The following is a 20,873-nucleotide window of genomic DNA, read 5'->3' on the forward strand; positions in this document are numbered from 1 at the left end:
TCCCCCTGGGTGAGGGTCCAGCAGTGCCCAGGCATGCCACCCTGGGTGAGGGTCCAGCAGTGCCTAGGCATGCCCCCCTGGGTGAGGGTGCTCTCATTTACAGATGAAAACCACACCCGTAGTAGCCTGAGGCCACCCTGCTAGATTCAGAAAGGGCTTTTACCTAGCCTGGTTTTCAACTGCCTTCTGGGAGTTGATGTGCTAAAACAGTACCATATCTTCAGGTGAGAAGCTGGGTTTATTTCATTTGTAACAAATTTGGATATCCGAGTTGCCATGGCTTTTGAATTCTCTGAATCTGATGGGGATTGCTCCCTTCTAGGCAGGGTGCCCTCTAGTGGCGGCATCCGAGGGTTGGCAGGGCCCTTGGGTTCTTCTGCTCACCCCTGTTCTCATGCAGTGTAGGCGTGATCTCTTAAGTGCCCCCAACTGTCTGGGCTGAGGGCATTGGTATTGCTGGTGATGGTCCTCTGTGGCTCCAGAGTTCCTCCTGTTAATGCTGGCTCCTGCAGATACCAGGAGTTCTCATTCAGAAATCATGCCGCATGGATCATATGATGGATAAATGTGGTGTGTGCGGCAGGGATGCTGCTCAGATTTCTGCAGTGTCCTGGCAGAGACTGAATATCGCCCCCTGCCACCCCCATTCAGTCAGGCCAGGGAGTCCTGCACTGGAGTCAGTGAGACTTCTACCAGGATTAGTCAGGCTGGTCCTGGGAGCTGCAGGAATGTGTCTATCCAGGGCTCAGCCCCTGGTCAGAGTGCTACCCTCGGAACATAACAGCTCACCTCTTCATCAGAACAGCTGCGACTGCTTGCAAGAGACTCTCAAGGTTGGACCTGTCAGCTGTTGATGTTTCCTCATATTAGGAAGAAATGTGAGAGACACTGGATCCTTACCCCAGATTCTAGTCCTTCCCTCCTGTGCCTCCCAGAAAGCTATGTGTGACTCTGCCTCCATGGCATGTTTTCTTCTGGCCTCTGTCCTAGTCAGTGTCCTACTGCTGTGAAGAGACGCCATGACCATTTACCTGGGGCTTGCTTACATGTAGAGGTCTAAGCCATTGTCGCCCTGGGAAGCACAGTGGCATGCAGGCAGGTGTGGTGCTGGAGAAGCAGCTGAGAATTCTATATTCAGATCCGTAGGCAACAGGAAGAGAGAGACACACACAGGCCTACTTTGAGCATTTGAAGCTCCAAAGCCCGTCCCCAGTGACACTTTCTACGAGGCCACACCTACTCCAGCAAGGCCACACCTCCTAATCCCTGTCAGATAGATCCACTCCCTGATGACCAGTCATTCAGATATCTGCACTGTAGGAACCATTGCTATTCCAGCCACCACAGCCCTGGATGCTAGCATGTCTAGATAATGGAGGGTCTCTGGGGCTTGCTGGCCAGTCAGTCCAGCTAAACCAGTGAGCCCCATGCCCAGTGAAAGAACCTGCCTCCAAAAATCCAGTAGTGAGGGACTGAGGAAGACAGCTGCTGCTGAACTCCAGATTGTACATGTCAGTGGACATCTGTGCATCACACACACGTGCATAGACTCCCCATGCTGTTCTGCTCCTGAACTCCAGGGTGGTATGTGGGAGGGTGTATAGGGTGCCTGTCTGCAGGGCCTGAGGTAGACACCTGTGTGTTGAATCTGGATCTTTCCTGAAGCCCACTTCTGACCACAGACTGGTCTGTGCCTTCTGAGAGTCGAGGCTGCTGGGTGGAGTTAGACCTAGCAGTCAGGGGCCACAGAGCCTCATGGCTTCGATTTCTGTGGCTCTGCAGTGAGTGACCTGGCCAGGTTCCAGAACGGATTGTGCCATCTCACCTCCCTCCTCAGGTCTCCTTGAATCTGCAAGGTTTTGGAGGCAGCACCCCTCCTGAGAGAGGGAGGGGTGCCTGACTTGTCCGTGGAGGCTCCCTGCCTGTCTGGCTTTCTTTGTCCTTGTATGCTGGGACTTGGGATGGGTGGGTAGTGGTGGTGGGGTACTGAGTGAGATGTGCTCTGGTCACAGCCAGGTCCTCCTGAGCCTCCTGGTCACTTACCTGCTGCCCTCAGTGCCTTTGGGGCATCATCCTTTCCTTTCCTGGTGGACAGTGACTTGCCTGACGAGTACACCTGGATGACCCATTAAACCTACTCCTGCGCAGGTCTACCTGGCTATCCGAAGGCCTTTGCTGACTGTCAGGATGTGATCGAGTGTAGGTGTATGTTTTTCTGGTGAATAGTACTTCCTCAGTGTGCTAGTGTTTGGTGCTGGGTGATGGGAGGGAGGCAGTCACAGAGGGCCAGTAAATGACATGGTGAGCACGTGGACACCTGGGTAAAGGGAGAAGGTGTGCTCAGGAGGCCAAGGGTTTCTGCTAACCTTGCACTCTGCTCTTCTGTCCTTTCTAGAGAGCACCGGTGATACAGTCCCCCTGCAACGGTCCCAGTCTCTTCCCCACTCGGCCACAGTGACACTGAGTGGGACATCTGACCCACATGTCCTTGCCGGCTCAGCCCTGAGTAAGAGAGAGACCTCTCGGCTGGACAAGTTCAAACAGCTGCTTGCTGGCCCCAACACAGACCTTGGTGAGTCCCCGAGAGTGGGTTGTCCTTTCTTTCTTTATTTTTTTTAAAGATTTATTTATTATTATATCTAAGTACACTATAGCTGTCTTCAGATACACCAGAAGAGGGTGTCAGATCTCATTACAGATGGTTGTGAGCAACTATGTGGTTGCTGGGATTTGAACTCAGGACCTTTGGAAGAACAGTCAGTGCTTTTAACTGCTGAGCCATCTCTCCAGCTCAAGGGTGTCCTTTCTTACAAGACCAAAGGTATCATAACTGGTTACATACATGCAGCATTGTGTTTTCATGATGTAGAGTCCCTAAGATGCTTGCAGTTGGGCTGCTTAATTCCTTTAGCATGTTTGCTGACATATCCCCAGTTCAGTTTCTTGGTATACACATTGAACTCCTTTCTTAATGCTACAGTGTGCTTTTCCTACTGTGGTCCTCAGGGGAGCCCCAGGAGCCCTGGCAGGTGGCTGTCCTTGTTTTTCATAGGCTGTGGGTTGAATGTGACATCTGGGGGGTGATGTGGGGTGACTGTCATCAACTACTGACTTTGTACTTTGCAGACATGGGACTAGGGATGGCATGAGTGTGACAGGTCAGGCCTAGGTGGGCAGTGGGGAGAACGGATGGCTGTGGACTGAATCCTTGTGAGTTGTGTGATCACCTGCAGTACTTGGGTGGACACTGGCCAATCAGTCTCCAGGGCACTTGCTTTCAGGATACTGTGGTGGGATTGCCGCCTGATGACTGGTTCTTTCATTTTCACAGCCCGTGTTTGCTGAAGGAGCTCAAGGATAGGTGTTTATTAGGGACCTGAATGTTCTGAGGGCCAGGAGTGGTCCTGGCCATGGGATCACTCATAGCAGAGAAACAGTTTTGAAAATGAAAGATAGAGGCAGTTCCCCGAGCAGCAGGCTGCAGGCCGGGAACTAGGAGTTGCAATGCCCATTTTGGTCAGGAGGTGGCGGGTGGGGCCTGTGGATGGGCCGTAGGAAGCTGACCTGTGTGTCTGGGAAGCTTTAGGAGGGATGAACAAGTTTTCTGTTCAAGGCTGGAGCAGGGCGCCTTAGGTCTTAAAGCCTATACAATGGAATTTTTCTCCTGGCTTAATAACTTTTTTTCTTCTTGGGTTTTTTTTTTAATTTTTTTTTTTTTTAATTTATCAAGACAGGGTTTCTCTGTGTAGCCCTGGCTGTCCTGGAACTCACTCTGTAGATCAGGCTGGCTTTGAACTCAGAAATCCATCTGCCTCTGCCTTTTTTTTCTTCTTGAGTCAGGGTCTCCCTATCTAGGGCTGGCTGTCCTGGAACTCTGTATGTAAAGTAGGCTGACCTTGAACTCACAGAGATCTGCTTGCCTCTTCTGAGTGCTGTGATTAAAGGCATGTGCCACCACGCCTGGCTTTTAATTATGTTTTAAAAAATCAGCAGCACATGCCTGCCATAGGGTATTAGGGAGCACGAGAGGATGGAGACTGAGAACGGGCCTCTGTTCTCTTGTGTCGGGAGCCCCTGCTCTCCCGTGTCAGGAGCCCCTGCAGAGGCGCCCGGGCGTATTGCTCCAAACACTGTTTATGTGACTTTACACTTGCGGAAGTCTCCAGGACAGAACAAGCAGCTACACACACGTCACACACTTTCCCCAGTTGTCTGAATTTCACCCACTCACCATTCTCGTCTGCGCTTGTGTGTGTTTCCAGACCCATTTGAGAGTACATCGGAGACCTCCTTCCGCTTTCTCCCGAGAGCTTTGCTCTACAGTTCCTAAGAGCATAGGGGTCAGTTCATTCAATACAAAGAGATGTAGCCTAGACACAGCGCCGTTTGCCTTGTGAGGATGCATGTGTTGGTTCACATTTTCTATCTGTACCCCAGAGTGTTCATTATAGCTCCTTTCCTTGTCCACAATCTAGAGCTCCGTGGTCCTCCCCACAGTCCTCTCCTCTCTAATATCTCTGTGCGTCTGGAACGCTAGTTTCCCGTGTGTGCCCTTTGATCCCGACACATTCAAGGCGTGCAGGCAGTTCTCTGTCAGGGTCCCTCTGTTTATGTGTGTCTGAGGCTCCCTTGTGATTAGGGCCAGGGGATGATTCCCCATTGGCAGGGCCTCGTGTTGGGTGTGTGTTCTCCTCCTTCCCTCATCTGGGGTCCTGAGCAGCAGCTGTAGAGCGACACCTTGGCGTCTGTGCAGTTATGCAGGACTTTGTCTTTTTCCTTTTCCCTCTTGCTCCAGCCCTGCTCACTCCAGCCCACAGGCCACCATGTGGTTGCTGGGATTTGAACTCATGACCTCAGAAGAGCAGCCAGTGCTCTCTTAATCGCTGAGTCATCTCTGCAGCCCTGCAGTACTTTTTCTTCATCCACACAGATGGACATGTTGGTCCACACCTTACTTTTTGAATTTATACATATTTATGCAGTAGTGCATAGAGAGCCACATGGCACTCTGTGGGTGCCCGACAGTTTGTTTCTCGAGCCCTGTACTGATGGGGATGGAGGCTAGCGCTGATTGTCAGTGACTACAGCCCAGGACCTTGTACAGATAAGGCGTCTGCTACATTGATGATGGTGTCCGTGGAGCTCACCTGGGGTGGGGAGGAGACTGCCGACAGGGTGGCTTTTTTAGGCTTTGCATAGAGCTAGATGGGGTAGAAGTTAGTTCTCTTCACCAAGATAGGAAATTAGGGTTTTTCATGCAAAAGGAGTAGAATCTCCTAGTTGAGATTGAAATCCTGTCTCTGCCTTTCTAGCGTACCATGCACCTGTCAGTTGCTGAGAATCTTCAGTGGAGCTCACTGAGTATGTAGGGAGGAGGCGGATCCCGCCATGCCTGTGACAGGAGGCTCTGGAGTTGGCCATCTGGGTGGAGGCCTTGAGCAGGCTTGGTAACTTGTGATCCTGGTGGTTCAGTGTCCTTGCTCACCTGGAAGGGGTGCCTGGAGCGGGGCTGAGACAATGCATAGACTGGAGTACATGCCCACGGATACTGCTTATCACAGTCCGGCCCCTTGGTGATCTGCGATGCATCAGAGTTGTTTGCAGACATTTTCCTGAATATGTCTAATGGTTTATGCCATAGCTAGGTAGCCAGGAGATAGTTGATGAAAACAGGTTTACCTGATGGCAGTCTGGATCTGGTTCAGCTCTGGGCAGTGCCTAGAATCTTCTTGCGGGTCTTACCACAAGGTCAGCATCAGACATCAAATTGTCTGGGGCTTGTGGGTCAGCATGAGCATGTGTGGGTGAAAGGTCAGATGCAACAATCAGGCCCTTTGTCAGGTTGGTGTGATTATGGTTTTACTTTTTTCTTTAAGAATTCCGTTTGAATGTTTAAAGCCAGAAAGTTAAAACCATTTGCTTTCAAAGATAAACAATTACTGGATTTGTATTTAGTGGCAAGAGAAACATAGCCTGTAAATTGCCTGTTTTCCTAAGGCCTTTAAGGTAGCTCTGAGGACAGTGGAATACATTATCCTCCCATTACATAAAAACCAAAGTGGTAAATATTTGCCGAAGCTGGAGAAGCAGATCGCTGATGTGCGAAGGACCAGCAGGAATGGCTGTCCCTGCCGAAGGCCTGTGCCAGCGTCCGCCGCTCTGTGTGGCTTATGCTCTGTCGTGAGCCCAGGGATGAAAGTAGCAAATAGAACTTAACAGCTCACTCCCCTCTTAGCATCAACTTAGTATTTACTCACACAAAGCCTGCCTGCTTTGAAGCCTGGGAAAATGACACTTGGAGGCATTCACGTTCATCACATGTGTCTGCTGATCCATTCAGAATATGCAAAGTGTGAGGCTTCCTGAAGGCTGCTGAGTGACTGCCACGCAGCAGCAGGGGCCCCGTGGACAGGCTCTGCAAAGCTCAGCCTAGAGATCTGTCAGCCGGCAGAACAGAAGATGTGCCCTTTGCTCTGAGGACTGAGCCAGGCACAGAACTATGGTCTGGGTACCCAGCTTGTCCACTCTGGGTTTGAGGATGGAAAAGGTGCCTGGACAGAGGGGGAGGAAGGCGTGAGTGAAGTATGGAGTCATGTTCCCTGGGAGCATGGCCATGAGCAGATGCCCTGCGTGCCTTTGATGCGAGGGCCACTTGGCAGGGTCTGTGACAATAGAGTCCACCCCAGCATGGGTTCTGGCTGAGTTCTTTTTTTGTTTTTTTTTTGTTTTTTTGTTTTTTTGTGTTTTCTGAGACAGGGTTTCTCTGTATAGCTCTGGCTGTCCTGGAACTCACTCTGTAGACCAGGCTGTCCTTGAACTCAGAAATCTGCCTGCCTCTGCCTCCCAAGTGCTGGGATTACAGGTGTGCGCCACCACACCCAGCTTTCTGGCTGAGTTCTTCACTCTCTTTGTGACCAACTCACTTGAGTGTTTCACCTCAGAGGAGGGAGGGAAGTCCATCCTCTCCTACGGAGTTCTTGGGAGGGTGGGAGGTAATTGATGCTTTCAGCCATAGGGGAGAAATAGGGACCCAGACCAGCGGAACCCTTGCCCTCGAAGAGCTGCCATTCTAGTCTGGGGAAGACAGACAGACAGACAGACAGACACAAACCCACATCGAACACCCCAGGGATGCTGAGACGGTGGTAAGTACACCTGGAGGTGAAGCAGTACTGAGGGCCCACTGAGGTGCTGCTGGCCAGCAGGTGGCCATCAGAGACCCTTTGACATGAGCATGTTTCTGCTGAGCCTCTTGTGGAGAGAGACCAGGTATGGGGGAAGGTTCTGGGGAGAGGAACCAGGTGCAAAGGTCCTGTGGTGGGAGAGCCTCAACTGCTTGAGGAATGGAGGGAAGAAGGCTGAGAGAGGTGGAGGAGAGAGCCAAGTAGAGTGGGAAGGCACTTGGACTCAGGGCTCAGAGGCGCAGGAGGAGGCACATAGCTTTTGCTTGAGCACGTGTAAGCCCCAGGAAGCTCGGAACCCTGTGGAGTAGAGCTTGGAAGGAAACACCCCGAGGGCTTCCTGCAAGAGGGGGCAAGTAGCCTTGGACTAGGTGAATTGCTTTGGTAATTGGTAAGGTCTAGAGGGGAAGGAGAGGCAAGATGGTTACTAGGGGCAGAATCCAAGCCAAGGGTCTTGACCTTGGACATGGTGGGTGATTTAAATACTATCTGGTGAGTCTGAGTGGCTGTGCATGAAGCAGGGTGGACTGGGAGGAGAGTGTCATGTTGTCATAGCTTGGAGCCCAGAGGCAGCAAGAAGTAAGAACTGGTGGCCCAGACAGAGCACTTTTCTGGAAAGATCATTCCACCAGAGGGAGCAAACACTGGGCTTTGATACGACTGAGAAACTGCAAACCAGTGCCATGGCTCAAGACTCATAGGTCTCTGTCCAACCCCACAGCACCCCGTCTGTCCCTTGTCAGTGGCTGACTGCTCAGGAGGCAACCCCTCAGTGAGTGGAGCAGGGCGGGAGAGGATGAGGCTGGCTTTGGGCTCCGTTCCCAGGTTTTACTTAATGCAGATAGCAGCATTCTCAGTACCCTTTGGAGGCCAGAACTTGTTCTTCTCCTTTGGGTCTTGTTGGAATACTTAGCATCTGGTCTAGAAAAGGTTGGTCGTGGGTGACCTGGGATGGCGTGGAAAACCATTCCCACATCCCAGGCAGCTGGCCAGCCAGCCAGTGTCCAGTGTTCCCCTCTAGTAGCCAGAGCCACATAATAGCAAGATGCCTTAGTTGGGTTTTGTTAGGTGTTAGAGAAGTGTGTATGTTGTGTGTGTGTGTGTGCGTGTGCGTGTGTGTGTGTGTGTGTGTGTGTGAGAGAGAGAGAGAGAGAGAGAGAGAGAGAGAGAGAGAAGAAAGAATCTGTCTGTGTTCAGTGTGATGATAATGTGAGAGGTACAAATCGAGAAGTAGCTAATTCTTGCCCGAGATCTTATCAGGGAAAGTTGCTTTGGCTATTAACACCCAGTGACCCGACACATAGGAAAGCAACTTCTCATGACTCACCAGGGCCCCCTTTCTGCCTGCACCTTCGTACAGCCAGGGATGAATATAGAAATGTCTGCTCACCCACAGTACAATAGTGTATCCTTTAGGCAGGGGCAGGGCTCACTAGCTGTAGGCTCCTGGCTGCCCCTGCAGTCCTGTCCCTGTCCTCTATTCCCCAGCTTTGTTGGCTTGTGTGCTCCCACCTGTGTGAGAAACTGCACCTTCTCTGCATGTCTCATCTTGGTGATTCTGTCACATCATTTATGAGAATGTGACTGTAAGCGGGGAGCACTGAAAAGATGGGGAATACAGCGAACCCAAATGGCTGCTGCATGCACCTGTGGCGTCTGAGGCAGCGCACTCCTTACCCTCTTGTTAACTCCCAGTCACTTCCTGCCCAGCCTTCAAATGCCAACAAGTCTCCCCACCCCCGCTGTCTTTGCTTCATCTGCAGCTCTGGAAGGTGTCTGAGCCCTAGTCAGCATTCTGGTCCCTGACTCAACTGCAGTACCACCTTTGTTTCCCTTTTAATGACGACGTTTTCATGGCTGGATGTGACATTTGAGTGACATGCCATGTCACTAAGTTTAAAACAACCAAACTTAATAAACACAGCCTTGCACAAGCTAGTTGTTTCATTGTAAGTGCCGCTGGCTGTATCTTCAGTGTAATAGGATATTGTTCACGGCTCTTTTAGGTAAATGTATCTGGGGATGATGAACTTTGGTATGTAATCTTCAGAGAAATATTAACAGTGTTCATGGGCTACTGTATAGTTTTAAACAGGCAGGCAACCTTTAAGTTTCTCTGTTACATGTTTGCCCTTTTTTTCCCTGTGTTTCTTTTGAAAATTAAGATGCTAAATAATTGTGCAATTAAGAGACTACAGGATCAGTGGCCGTTAATGAGAAAATTTCCTCTACAGGATGATAGAAGAATGGAGGAGCACTGAGGAACTGCAGGAATTCCGTGCTCCCCATTCTCTGCAGTGCTGTGGATGTGCCTGTCATTTGTCTGCCTCTAACCATATTAGAGCCCATGTCTGTCTGTCCACTCTACAGTCTGAGCCTCCTGCAGGCTGTGGCTGTGAGGTTCATGTCCTTATATTCTAGGAACCTTTACAGGCATGTGCATAGAGCAGTCTCAGGAAGTGCCAGTGCAGTTACCACATGTCAGTTTATTGCCCGACCAGTGTTTTTAATGGTTATGAGTATTTCTGGCTCAGCAGTTGACATAGGCTGCTTTGTGTTAGCGAGTACCAGGGGAGAGGGTTTTCTGAAGGTAACAAAAACCAGACCCAGAGGCTTTACATATATGGTGCTGTGTTTTTCTCAGGAAGGTGTCTGGAGTTTATGAATCTTCTTGCCTCCAAGTCACTTGTCCTCTCATTCATGGCCACAAGGTGGCGATCATTGTCTTGGGTCTGTATCCTTGAATCCGAAAGGCAGACTTGAATTGTTTAATATACTGTGTTGACACAGATTCGTGGTACAGTGATGGTTTCATTAAGACATTGTCACAGAAGTACCACTGCCTTCTTTTCCTCCCATTCCATCCTTTTCCAAACAGTGCCACTTCTACCGCCACAGCGCCATATGTGTGTAAGGATGATTGTAAGTATCTGTGTGAAATCTCAGATCTACAGTGAGAGTAGATGTGTAATATTTGCCCTCCGAGCTGACTTGTTTTACTTAACACAACCCTCAGTTGTATCTGTTTTACTGCAAGTAGCATCATCACCTCACGCTCCCTTATGGCTGAGTAAAACTCCATGTATGTGTGACAGTGTGCATGTGTCTGTATGCGTGTGTGCACGTGTGTGTGTGTGTGTGTGAGTGTGTGTGTGTGTGTGTGTGTGTGCATGGGTGTCCCATTTTCTTGTAGATGGATTCCTGTTGAGATTTGGTAGTCTGGCTGTCATTGGCACTGCCATAGTAAATAGAGATGTGCAGTATCTGAGGTGTGCTTAGAGTCCTGTAGGGACTCTCACTAGAGTGATTGATTAGTGGGTCACAGTGTGGTTCCAGTGTCACTTTTCTTTGAGGAATCTCCATACTGGTTTCCATAGCGACTGAACTTGCTCACACTCCAGCGGCACCTATGTGGGTTCCCTTTTCCCTACGTTGTCACCAGCATTTGTGGCCACCAGCATTGTGGCTGCCTTAGTGACAGCCATTCTGACCAAGGAGAGAAAGAATGTCACAGTTGTATAGTTTGTGTTTCCCCGATTGCTAAGCCTTTTGGACTTTGGTTTTCACTGGCCAGAACGTAATCTTTTTGAAAGCTGTCTCATTAGTCCATTTGTTGAGTACATTGCTTGGCATTTGGTATCTAATCTGTTGAGGTTTTTATACATTATAGGTATTATTTCTCTGCCACAGCTGGCAAGGATTTCACTCAGTTATTGCTTTTGCTGTGCAGGCTTTACAATTTCTCTCACACTGACTGGTCATACCCTGTCCTCTGAGCTGTTAAGAGTCCTGTTCAGAAAGTCCCTGACCACCGCCTGTGTCTGCTTTCCCAGGTCTTCCTCTAACAGTTCCCAAATATCAGGTCTTAGGTTAAGGTCTTCATTCCACTGTCAATTGATTTCTGGTTTCATTTTTTAAAACGTGAATACTTGGTTTCCCCAGCACTATTTGTCAAGGAGGCTGTCTTTTCTCCAGTGTACATTTTGTCATCCTTGTGAAAAATCAGGTGTCCCTGTGGGTTTATTCCTGGGTTTCCATGTATTCCTTGTACCCCTGCACATCTGCTTTTGAGGCAGTCATGCAGTTTTAGTTGCTGTGCCTCTGTAGTTCATCCTGAGGTGAGACACTGTGCTTCTGTAGTGCATCCTGAGCTGAGACACTGTGTCTTTGTAGTGCATCTGAGGTGAGGCACTGTGTCTCTGTGATGCATCCTGAGGTGAGATACCATGCCTCTGTAGTGCATGCTGAGGTGAGACACTGTGCCTCTGTAGTGCATTCTGAGGTGAGGCACCATGACTCTGTAGTGCATCCTGAGGTGAGACACCATGCCTCTGTAGTTCATCCTGAGCTGAGACACTGTGTCTCTGTAGTGCATCTGAGGTGAGGCACTGTGTCTCTGTGATGCATCCTGAGGTGAGATACCATGCCTCTGTAGTACATGCTGAAGTGAGACACCATGCCTCTGTAGTTCATCCTGAGGTGAGGCACTTCGTCTCTGTGGTGCATCCTGAGGTGAGACACCATGCCTCTGTAGTGCATCCTGAGGTGAGGCACCATGCCTCTGTAGTGCATGCTGAAGTGAGACACCATGCCTCTGTAGTTCATCCTGAGGTGAGACACTGTGCCTCTGTAGTTCATCCTGAGGTGAGGCACTATGTCTCTGTGGTGCATCCTGAGGTGAGACACCATGCTTCTGTAGTGCATCCTGAGGTGAGACACCATGCCTCTGTAGTGCATGCTGAGGTGAGACACGCTGAGATTTTAGCATTCCTCTCTTGCCCAGGATTGCTTTGGCCTTTCCCTTCCATGTGAGTATCAGCATTGGTTTTTCTGCTTCCTATAAAGAATTTGCAGTTTTGATGGGGATTTCAGTATCTTTACCATTTTTATTGTAGAAGTCTTTACTTCTTTGGCTAAGTTTATTCACATATATTTTATTGTTTGAAGGTATTGTGAATGGGGTTAATTTTTTGATTTCTTTCTTAGATCTTCTTATACAATATGCTCATTTCTGGCATATAGGAAGGCTACTGATTTCTGTAAGTTGAACTTGTTCCCTGATTTGCTGAGAGTATTTATGAATTCTTAGAGTTTCCTGAGGGAGCCTATAGGGGGTCAAGTTATGTGGTCTGCAAATAAGGATAATATGACTCCCCTTTCCTTTTGTAGCCATTTTATTTCTCCTCTTATGCTTTAGTAAGACTTTAAGCAGTACACTGAGAGAGAAGATACCCATCTCCTGTTCCTGATCTGGGGAAACTTAGTTTTGTTTTTCTCCCTTTTTTCGTGATGTTGGCGTTAGGCTTCATAACTAGCCTTTAGTGTGCTGAGATGCGTTCCTCTATTCCTAGTCTCTTCAGGAAGTTTATCATGAGAGGATGCTGGACTTAGTCAACGGTTTTCTGCAGCTATTAAATAACCATGTGATTTCTGTCCTCAAATCTGTTTATGAGATATTGTATATTTATTGATTTGTGTATGTTGAACCATCCCTGCATCATTGAAATGAAGTCAAGTCTATCAGGATAAATGCTTGTGCTGGTTAATTTTATGTCAGCTTGACACAGGTTCTGAGAGGAGGGGACCCCAATTGAGAAAATGTCTTTTTAAGATTGGGATTGATTGATTAGTGATTGGCCTTTCCCTGAGGAAGGTCCAGCCTATGGTGGGTGGGGCCATCCCTGGGCTGGTGGTCTTGGGTTCTATACGAAATCAGGGTGAGCAAGCCATGAGGAGCAAGCCAGGAAGCAGCGCTCCTCCATGGCCTCTGCATCAGTTCCTGCCTCCAGGTTCCTGTCCTGTTTGAGTTCCTGTCCTGACTTCCTTCAGTGATGGACTATGATCGAAGCAAATGTTAGTTCTTCTTTAAAGGCCTGTTAGGATTCTACAGTGAGTTTGTCAGGACCTGGACTTATTTTATTTTATTGTATGATGTAGGTATATATGTATGTATGTATGTATGTATGTATGTATGTATGTATGTTTTTTTAAAGTATGAGAACAACGGTTTATTTAACAGTCAGAGGTAAGTTTTTTTTTCCTCCTGCTTGCTTTGGCCGGCTCAGTCAGGTCTCACTCCCTTCAGGCTCCCCGTGGGGCCCCTCATCCCCTATCCCCCCCATCCCCTCCCTCTGGCTCCTCTCCTTCCTGGAGTGGAAGGCTTAAGATTTATTTATTTTGTTTTATATGAGTACACTGTTGCTGTTTTCAGACAGAACAGAAGAGGGCGTCAGATCCCATTACAGATGGTTGTGAGCCACCATGTGGTTGTTGAGAACTGAACTCAGGACCTGTAGAAGAGCAGTCAGTGCTCTTAACTGCTGAGCCATCCTTCCAGCCCTTATTTTATTTTTGATTAGGAGATTTTAACTTACTGCATCATTCTTATTGGTTGTTAAAGATCTGATTCCATTCTTTATCGTATCTCAGTTTAACGTTGGTAGGTGACATTCCTTTAGAAAGTTACCCATTTGTTTTAGATTTTCCTATTTTAGTATTTGTTTTGTATTTTAAAATTTTTAAAAATATTTGGTGTGTGTTTGTGTGTGCATGTGTGTACTGCAGTAGGTCAGAGGATAGCTAGTGGAAGCTGGTTCTCCTCCTCTTCCTCTCTTTTCTCTTCTACATGGATTTTGGGGATCAAATTCAGGTTGTCAGGCATGGCTGCAGGCCCCTTTATCTTCTGAGACATCTCTTTGGCCTGAAATGTTTTGAAGATATGTTCTTATTGTTTTCTGGATTTTTGTGGGTATCTATCATGATGTTTTTCTTTTCATCTCTAATTTTATTAGTTTGGGTCTTTCGGTTAGCTTGGCTAAGGGTTTGTCTAGTTTGCTTATATTTTTAAGGAACCAACTCTTCTTCCCATTGCATCTTTTTAAAAAAAAGATTCCACTAATTCCACTAATTTTTGCCCTCATCTTAATTGTTTCCTTACAGCTGCTGCTTTTGAGTCTGACTGCTTGCAGGTGATAGGGTTGCTGTGCATAGCTTTTATTTGTTGAGGCATGCTCCTTCTATTTTTGGTTTCTCAGGGCTTGTATCATGGAGGGATGATGAATATTGTTGAAGGCCTTTTCTGAATCAGTTGGATGATGATGTGGTTTCTGTCCTTGGGTCTGTTTGTCCTTGGGTCTAACAATTTGCTTATGTTAACCTGTCTTTACATCCCTGCAATGAGGCCAACTTGATCATGTTGAATGATCTTCTAGATGCATTGTTGAATTATCCTTGCCAGTATTTTATCCTTGTCAATATTCTTTTGTTTTTCTTGTCATTATTCTTTATCTTATCTCAGTTAACTTTGGTAGGTAACATGCCTTTAGAAAGTCAGCCATTTATTTTAAAAATGTCCAGTTTACTGTTTTTATTTTGTACTTTCAAAAATCTTTTTTTTAATGTTTTAATGTGTGTGTGCTTGCTAAATAGGGAGAAATTCTGATTCCATGTTCATTTGTGAAAATAGTCTGTAAACTTTCTGTTTGTGTGTGTTTCTGGTTTTGTGGTCAGGGTGACACTGGCATCATAGAAGAGTTTGGCACATTCCTTTCTCTCTGCTTTATTGAGTATCTTGAGAAGCGCACTTGTTAGCTCTGTTTGAAAGGTCTGGTGGAGTTCAGTGTGAGTCCACCTGCATCCAGACTTTATTTTTAGTTGGGAGACTTTACTCCTGCTTTGGTCCCACTTACTGTATATTTATTTAAGCTGTTTATATCTGTGATTTTGGTTGGTCACATGTGTCTATATCTATAATTTTCAATTTATTGGAATAGAGGTTTCCAAAGTATGCCCTGGTGACCTACTGAAGTTCATTTGTGCCTAGTTTAATGTCTTCTTTGTCATCTCAAATTTTACTAATTTGTGCCTTCTTTTTCTCTTGATTAGTTTATCTAATGGATTGTCAATCTTGTTTATCTTTTCTTGAAAAGCCAGCTCTGTCACTGCTAGTATATTTGCTTGTTTCATTGCTTCTGGCCCTCATCTATATTATTTCTTTCTGTCTACTGTGTTTGGATTGGCTTGCTCTTGCTTTCCTAAGTTCTTTAAATTATTTTTAGTTCGTTTTATAATTATGAGTCCTTCACCTGCATACATATTTGCATGCCATGTTCATGCCTGGTGCCCATGGAGGCCAGAAGAGGGCATCAGATTTCTTGGGATTGCGAGTTACAAACACTTGTGAGCTGCCATGTGGTTGTTGGGAATCAAACCTGGGTGCTCTGGAAGAGCAGTCAGTGCTCTTAACTGCTGAGCCATCTCTCTAGTCCTTTGTTTTTCTAAGTTTAAGTTATTTATTTGAGATACTTGCATTTTTTAAAAATCAGCTGTAAACTCCCCCTTGGAACTACTTTCATTGCACACATAGGCAATAACCTATGAGTTTTTATAGCTTTACATTTTAGGAGTTTAACTTTTCTCCCCTTAATTTAATTTAATGGTTGTTAGGTGTGTCTCTATGGGTGCCTGTTTGTTTGCAGTTTCTCTTGCTGCCGGTTTCTGTTCTGTAGTCCATTGTGATCAGATGGATTGCAAGAAAGTCTTTCAGTTTTCTTGATCCAGTGTCTCCATGCCCTGATAGACTGTCTTCCACTTGATCTGTTTTATTGGTGAGGTCTCCACTGAGTTATTTTTGACTTCAATTTGATTTTTTCAGTATTTATATTTATTGAATTCATCCTTCATTTGCTGTATTGACATCTTTATTTCATTCAGCTATTTGTATTGTCTTTGAATTCATTCAGGAGTTCATGTCCTCTTTGATTTTGCCAACATTCTTAAAACCATTCCTTTGAATTCTCTGGCATCCATCCGATTCATTCTCACTGAGGTCTGCTGTTGTGCTGCTTGAGGAGTCGCATCGCCCTGGCTCTGTGTCTCTGCATTGGGACTTGTACATCTGGGGTTTGGTTGTTGGTTGCCTCATTATTTGTTTATTTATTTTTTTATTTAATTTCTTTGTGGTGTCGGAGAGCAACTTAGGGCCTTCACACTGAGCTATGTGCCCAGTCCCAGAATGTCCTTTAATCACCTGCATGATTTTGGTTGAGGTTTGCAGTGTCTGGGTGGAATTGGCTTATACTCCTGCGGGGCCACTCCTCTCAGCCTCTGTGCAGGGTCCTTTCCAGACTGTGGGCGGGTAGTGCCTCAGTGAAGAACTGGAGGTTGCTTATGGTGTTGGTTTCTGCCTCGGACAGCAGGGGTCAGCCTTCCCTTAGGAGTGGTCCAGCCCTTAGCCGGGGAATCTGTTTCCCTCAGTGTGCTGCATGGTTCAGCTGACCCAGGGCTCTGCTGTGGCTTTGCTTACCCTTGTGCCTGGTATGTTCTTGTTACCAGTGCTGTCTCAGCTCGATCAGGGTGCTGCATGGCTCTGTGCTCTCTGGGTCTCACTTTCTAAGTGGGTAGAAGGGATCCTCACTGAGTGTCAGGACAGACCAGCTCCTGTGTGGTGCCACGTGACTGTGTTCTGGGGTGCATCTCCCAGTAGGTGCTAGGTGATTAGTTTTCAGATTCTCTCAGGATCTGCTACCTCCTTGCCTCCCTGATGATGTAGCTTACAGGTTTTTGTGTTTTTTTTCCCCCTGCTTCACTGGCTTATTGGTCTCTCCATGAAAACCTTATTTTCAGTGATTTTGCTTATAGGGTTTTTGTTCCTTTTATCTACTGGCCCTGGGCAGGGGGAGGAGGCTCTCCTCTTCGTGCTTCAGTCCAGTGTTCTAGATCATTGTCTGTCTGTGTGAACCAGAAATTCAGTATCTCCGAGTTCATCTACTCTCCACAGTCTATTTGTGCTGTGTTGCTCTTCCGTCCCTGATTTTGAAGGCCCAGGTCCATTGTTTTCTTCCAGATTCCTAGGGACATCAGAGTGCTTCCAGTCCCTACTCTGCCATCCTGTGCCCTTGCCTAGTAAAGGAAAGCAGACTGTAGCGCTGAGTCATGGACTGCCCAGCTATCTGGAGCGATGTTGGTGGTGATGATACTGGTGAGGATGTCGATGGACGTGACAGTGAAGAAGATGATGGCAGTGTTGCTACTGCAGCTGACAGTGATGTTGGTGACAGTGCTGATGGTGACAGTGCTGATGATAGTGCTGATGATGACAGTGTTGATGGCGACAGTGCTGATGGTGACAGTGCTGGCTGTGATAGTGCTGATGGTGACAGTGTTGATGGTGATAGTGCTGATGGTGACAGATTCCTGCACATATCTGTATACTTATGTTGTATAGGGGAAGCTCAGGAGTGTCTGCTGATTCCATTGTGTGGGGTTGATGTCCAGGACAGGCTTTCTGACGAGGCCTTAGACTGTGTTGAAATAGTGTCAAAGGGAAACATTCACAGTGCCCAATGTGGACAGCAGAATAACACTTTCTCCAGACGAGGAATTCAAAACAGGTGGTGATGTGAGCCTGCTGTCGCAGAACACTGCACTGGGCACCTCATAGGACCCACATTGCTTTTCAAGATCCGGGGCTGGGCTGAGGATTTCTGGTGAGGCCTGTCCTCTTCATTGAAGGTGGCACATAAACGTTGTCCCCACATGGCTCTGCTTTGTGTATGTACACACAGAAGGAGAACTAGAGCAGGACATAGAGAAGGAGCAAGGATGGAGGCAGGGCAGTGTTAGAGTTAGAGAAAGAGAGAGGGAGGAGGGAGCAAGGGAGGGAGGGAAGGGAGGAGGGAAGGGGAGGAGGAGGGAGAGAAGTGAGAGAGCTAGAGTTAGTAATAGAGACAGGGAGGTTGGAGGGAGAAAGCTAGAGTTAGAGAAGAAGGAGAGAGAGGGAGAGTGGAAAGAGCTGGAGTTAGAGCAAGAAATAGGGAAGCATCAGGAGAGAGAGAGAGAGAAAGATAAGAGGCAGGAAGGGCTGTAAAAGGAGAGGCAGAAGGGGGAGAGATGGAGGAGGTAAAGGAGGCTCAGAAGGGAGAGGGGCTGGAAATTGAAGGGAGAGAGAGGGGTGAGGGTGGATGGGGAGGGGAGAAAGAAAACCCAGTTAGTGATAGCTGGTGGGAGAGAGTTACACTTGAGGTGCCAGCATGGACCCTGTGTGGAAGGCCTGCAGACACAGTTGGAGTTGGGCCTCACTCTGTGCATTTTTGAAGGACACACTTCAGTCTACAACAAGTAAGGTCTTTTTTAACCCATGATGTTACTCATGTATTTGTTTTAGTTTCTAGAAGTTGGGATACATGGATTATAGAAAAGTATGAGTTTGTCACTTCCAGTTCCTGGCTCTTAGCATCTTGGGAGGCAGGGTGGGGTGGGTACTGAGTGTGGGCACAGGTCCTGCTGTGCCATGCCTGATATCAGCAGGTTGCCTGGGCATTGTCCTGTTACCTCCTTAGAGCTTCCATCTGTCCCCTGTAGAAGGGGCCTCATACTTGCCTGTAAGCTCCCGGAGGTGCAGGAGACCACCTCAGGGAGTGGTTGGTGAGGAGCTCCCGGAGGTGCAGGAGACCACCTCAGGGAGTGGTTGGTGAGGAGCCGGTGGCAGGCACCGTAGTCTCTTTGCTGTGCACACCCCTGTTCTGTTCTTTCCCACAGAGGCTGGGGCTGTTCTGGGATTTGCTGGGTTACTGTTTTAAACTTTCCCCCTGGTGAATGGTCCATCATAAGCCATTCCATGCTGCTGCTTCCGCCTCAACCACACTAAAAACTTAAAAAACTTTATTCTTTAATGTGTATGTTGTATTCACACAGTGTATGTGAGTTCACATACACTGTATGAATACAGATGCCCAAGGAGACTAGAAGAGGGTGCCAGGTCTCCAGGCACTGGAGCTACCATGTGCCGTGTGTGTGTGTGTGTGTGTGTGTGTGTGTGTGTGTGTGTGTGCTGGGAAGTGAAGCCAGGTCCTCTGTGAGAGCAGCCAGTGCTCTTACCTGCTGAGCCATCTCCAGCTCCTCTTGCCATTATTTCTTTAATGGCTGTACAATGATTTGAAAACTGTCTTTATGTAAAATTGGTATTAAAATTACATATCTGTCTGAGGCAGCATTTTATTTTTATGCTTCATGAAGACCTTGACATGTTTTGTGGTCTTCAGAATCAAGACTTAAACTGTAATACCAGGAATGCTGTTCACTGACTTCTGGAGGGGAAGGGGAGGCGAGGCTCGTCACAGCGTCTAGGGAACGGGGATGCCTCCTTTTACTTTTGATTCACTAATTATTTTAATTGAAAAGCTGCATTGCAATACAGATTTAGAGAATTGGAATGTTCCCGAAGGGCCCACACAGTGACTGCTCTCCCTCTGCCACCCAGGTACCTTGTGTCTTGTCTTTTCTCAGGAGGAGGCGTGGCTAAGTACACTGTTGCCCTCCTACTCTTTCAGAGATACAAATGGCAGCGTGGAGGTGTTATATACTCATTCTTTACTTAGAAATAGAGCCTAATCCCAGGAGCCCGGGGACAGGAGGCGCCCAGCATGCTCACTCGCTCCGCCCCCATGTGCTCACCAGTTTCTTAATGCCACAGGAGCCAATTAGTGCTGTAGAGAAACACTCTTATCAAAGTCAATGTAACATTAAAATAAAACACAACTGGCTATCTCAGGGCAGACGGCTAAACACCCCACCCTCCCAGTGGTCATCTCCTTGAATGGCTATCCTGCCATTCTGACAGGACCAGGCTGACTGGCAACTGGTCCTTCATCTGAAAAGGTTTCTGTAATAGTTATGAACCTGAGGACTTCTCATTTTTACTATTGGGTGAAGAGAGGGCCCTTCTTGTGTCTCTGGGGTGGCCTCTTCAGGTGCTCCCCATGACCACAGAGCTCTTCTGTCAGGATCTTGAAGGTGGTTTGTCAACTCTTTTCTTAGTCCTGTGGGACCGTGGGGACCGTGGGTGCCATTCACTCATGCTGTTGACATCTAGGATAGCATGAGGCTTAGGTAGCCTGTGCTTAGCACTAAGACTGCCAGTGGTCTCCAGGCATAGTCCACCTGCTCTTTCCCCTGGGTGGCAGATGGTGTCTCCCTGGGACATGTCGGCGCTCAGTCTAGTGCCCTTCTATCTGCAGTAGGTACTGTTGCTCCTGCTGTGATAGAATACTGGGGAAAGTGATGCATGGAAGGAGGGGTTTCTTGTGGCTCACAGTCCGAGAGCTCAGTCCATTGTGGCCAGGGCACATGGAGCAGGAAGGTGGGCACATGGGGCAGGAAGGTGGGCACATGGGGCAGGAAGGTGGGCACATGGGGCAGGAAGGTGGGCACATGGGGCAGGAAGGTGGGCACATGGGGCAGGAAGGTGGGCACATGGGGCAGGAAGGTGGGCACATGGAGCAGGAAGGTGGGCACATGGTGCAGGAAGGTGGGCACATGGGGCAGGAAGGTGAGCACATGGGGCAGGAAGGTGGGCACATGGGGCAGGAAGGTGGGCACATGGGGCAGGAAGGTGGGCACATGGGGCAGGAAGGTGGGCACATGGAGCAGGAAGGTGAGCACATGGGGCAGGAAGGTGGGCACATGGGGCAGGAAGATGGGCAGCTGCTCCTTTTGCATCTTAGGAAGCAAAGACCAGGGCTGGTGCCTACACTGGCTTCTCTTTTCTTCCCTTTCCATTCAGTCGGGAACCCTAGCCTGTGGGATGGTGCCTCCATGTTCAGGAGATGGGTCTTAGTTAATCTTCTCTGGAACCATCCTCACAGACACAGCCTGAGATGTGTCTCCTATGTGATTTCACATCCAGCAGCAATG

At 48.0% G+C, this 20,873-nt stretch overlaps 1 protein-coding gene across 1 annotated transcript in view; it reads left to right on the plus strand.

Annotated features, from left to right (window-relative positions):
• Positions 1-20,873, plus strand: part of Tbc1d22a (TBC1 domain family member 22A) — a 290,169-nt gene that overhangs the window by 20,782 nt on the left and 248,514 nt on the right. The window contains exon 4 of the mRNA XM_052160274.1: positions 2,396-2,572. Coding sequence (XP_052016234.1) covers positions 2,396-2,572 — 177 coding nt within the window. The remainder of the gene's footprint in view (positions 1-2,395; positions 2,573-20,873) is intronic.

The sequence above is a fragment of the Apodemus sylvaticus genome, chromosome 17, assembly GCF_947179515.1.
Source record: "Apodemus sylvaticus chromosome 17, mApoSyl1.1, whole genome shotgun sequence".
Classification (NCBI taxonomy): domain Eukaryota; kingdom Metazoa; phylum Chordata; class Mammalia; order Rodentia; family Muridae; genus Apodemus; species Apodemus sylvaticus.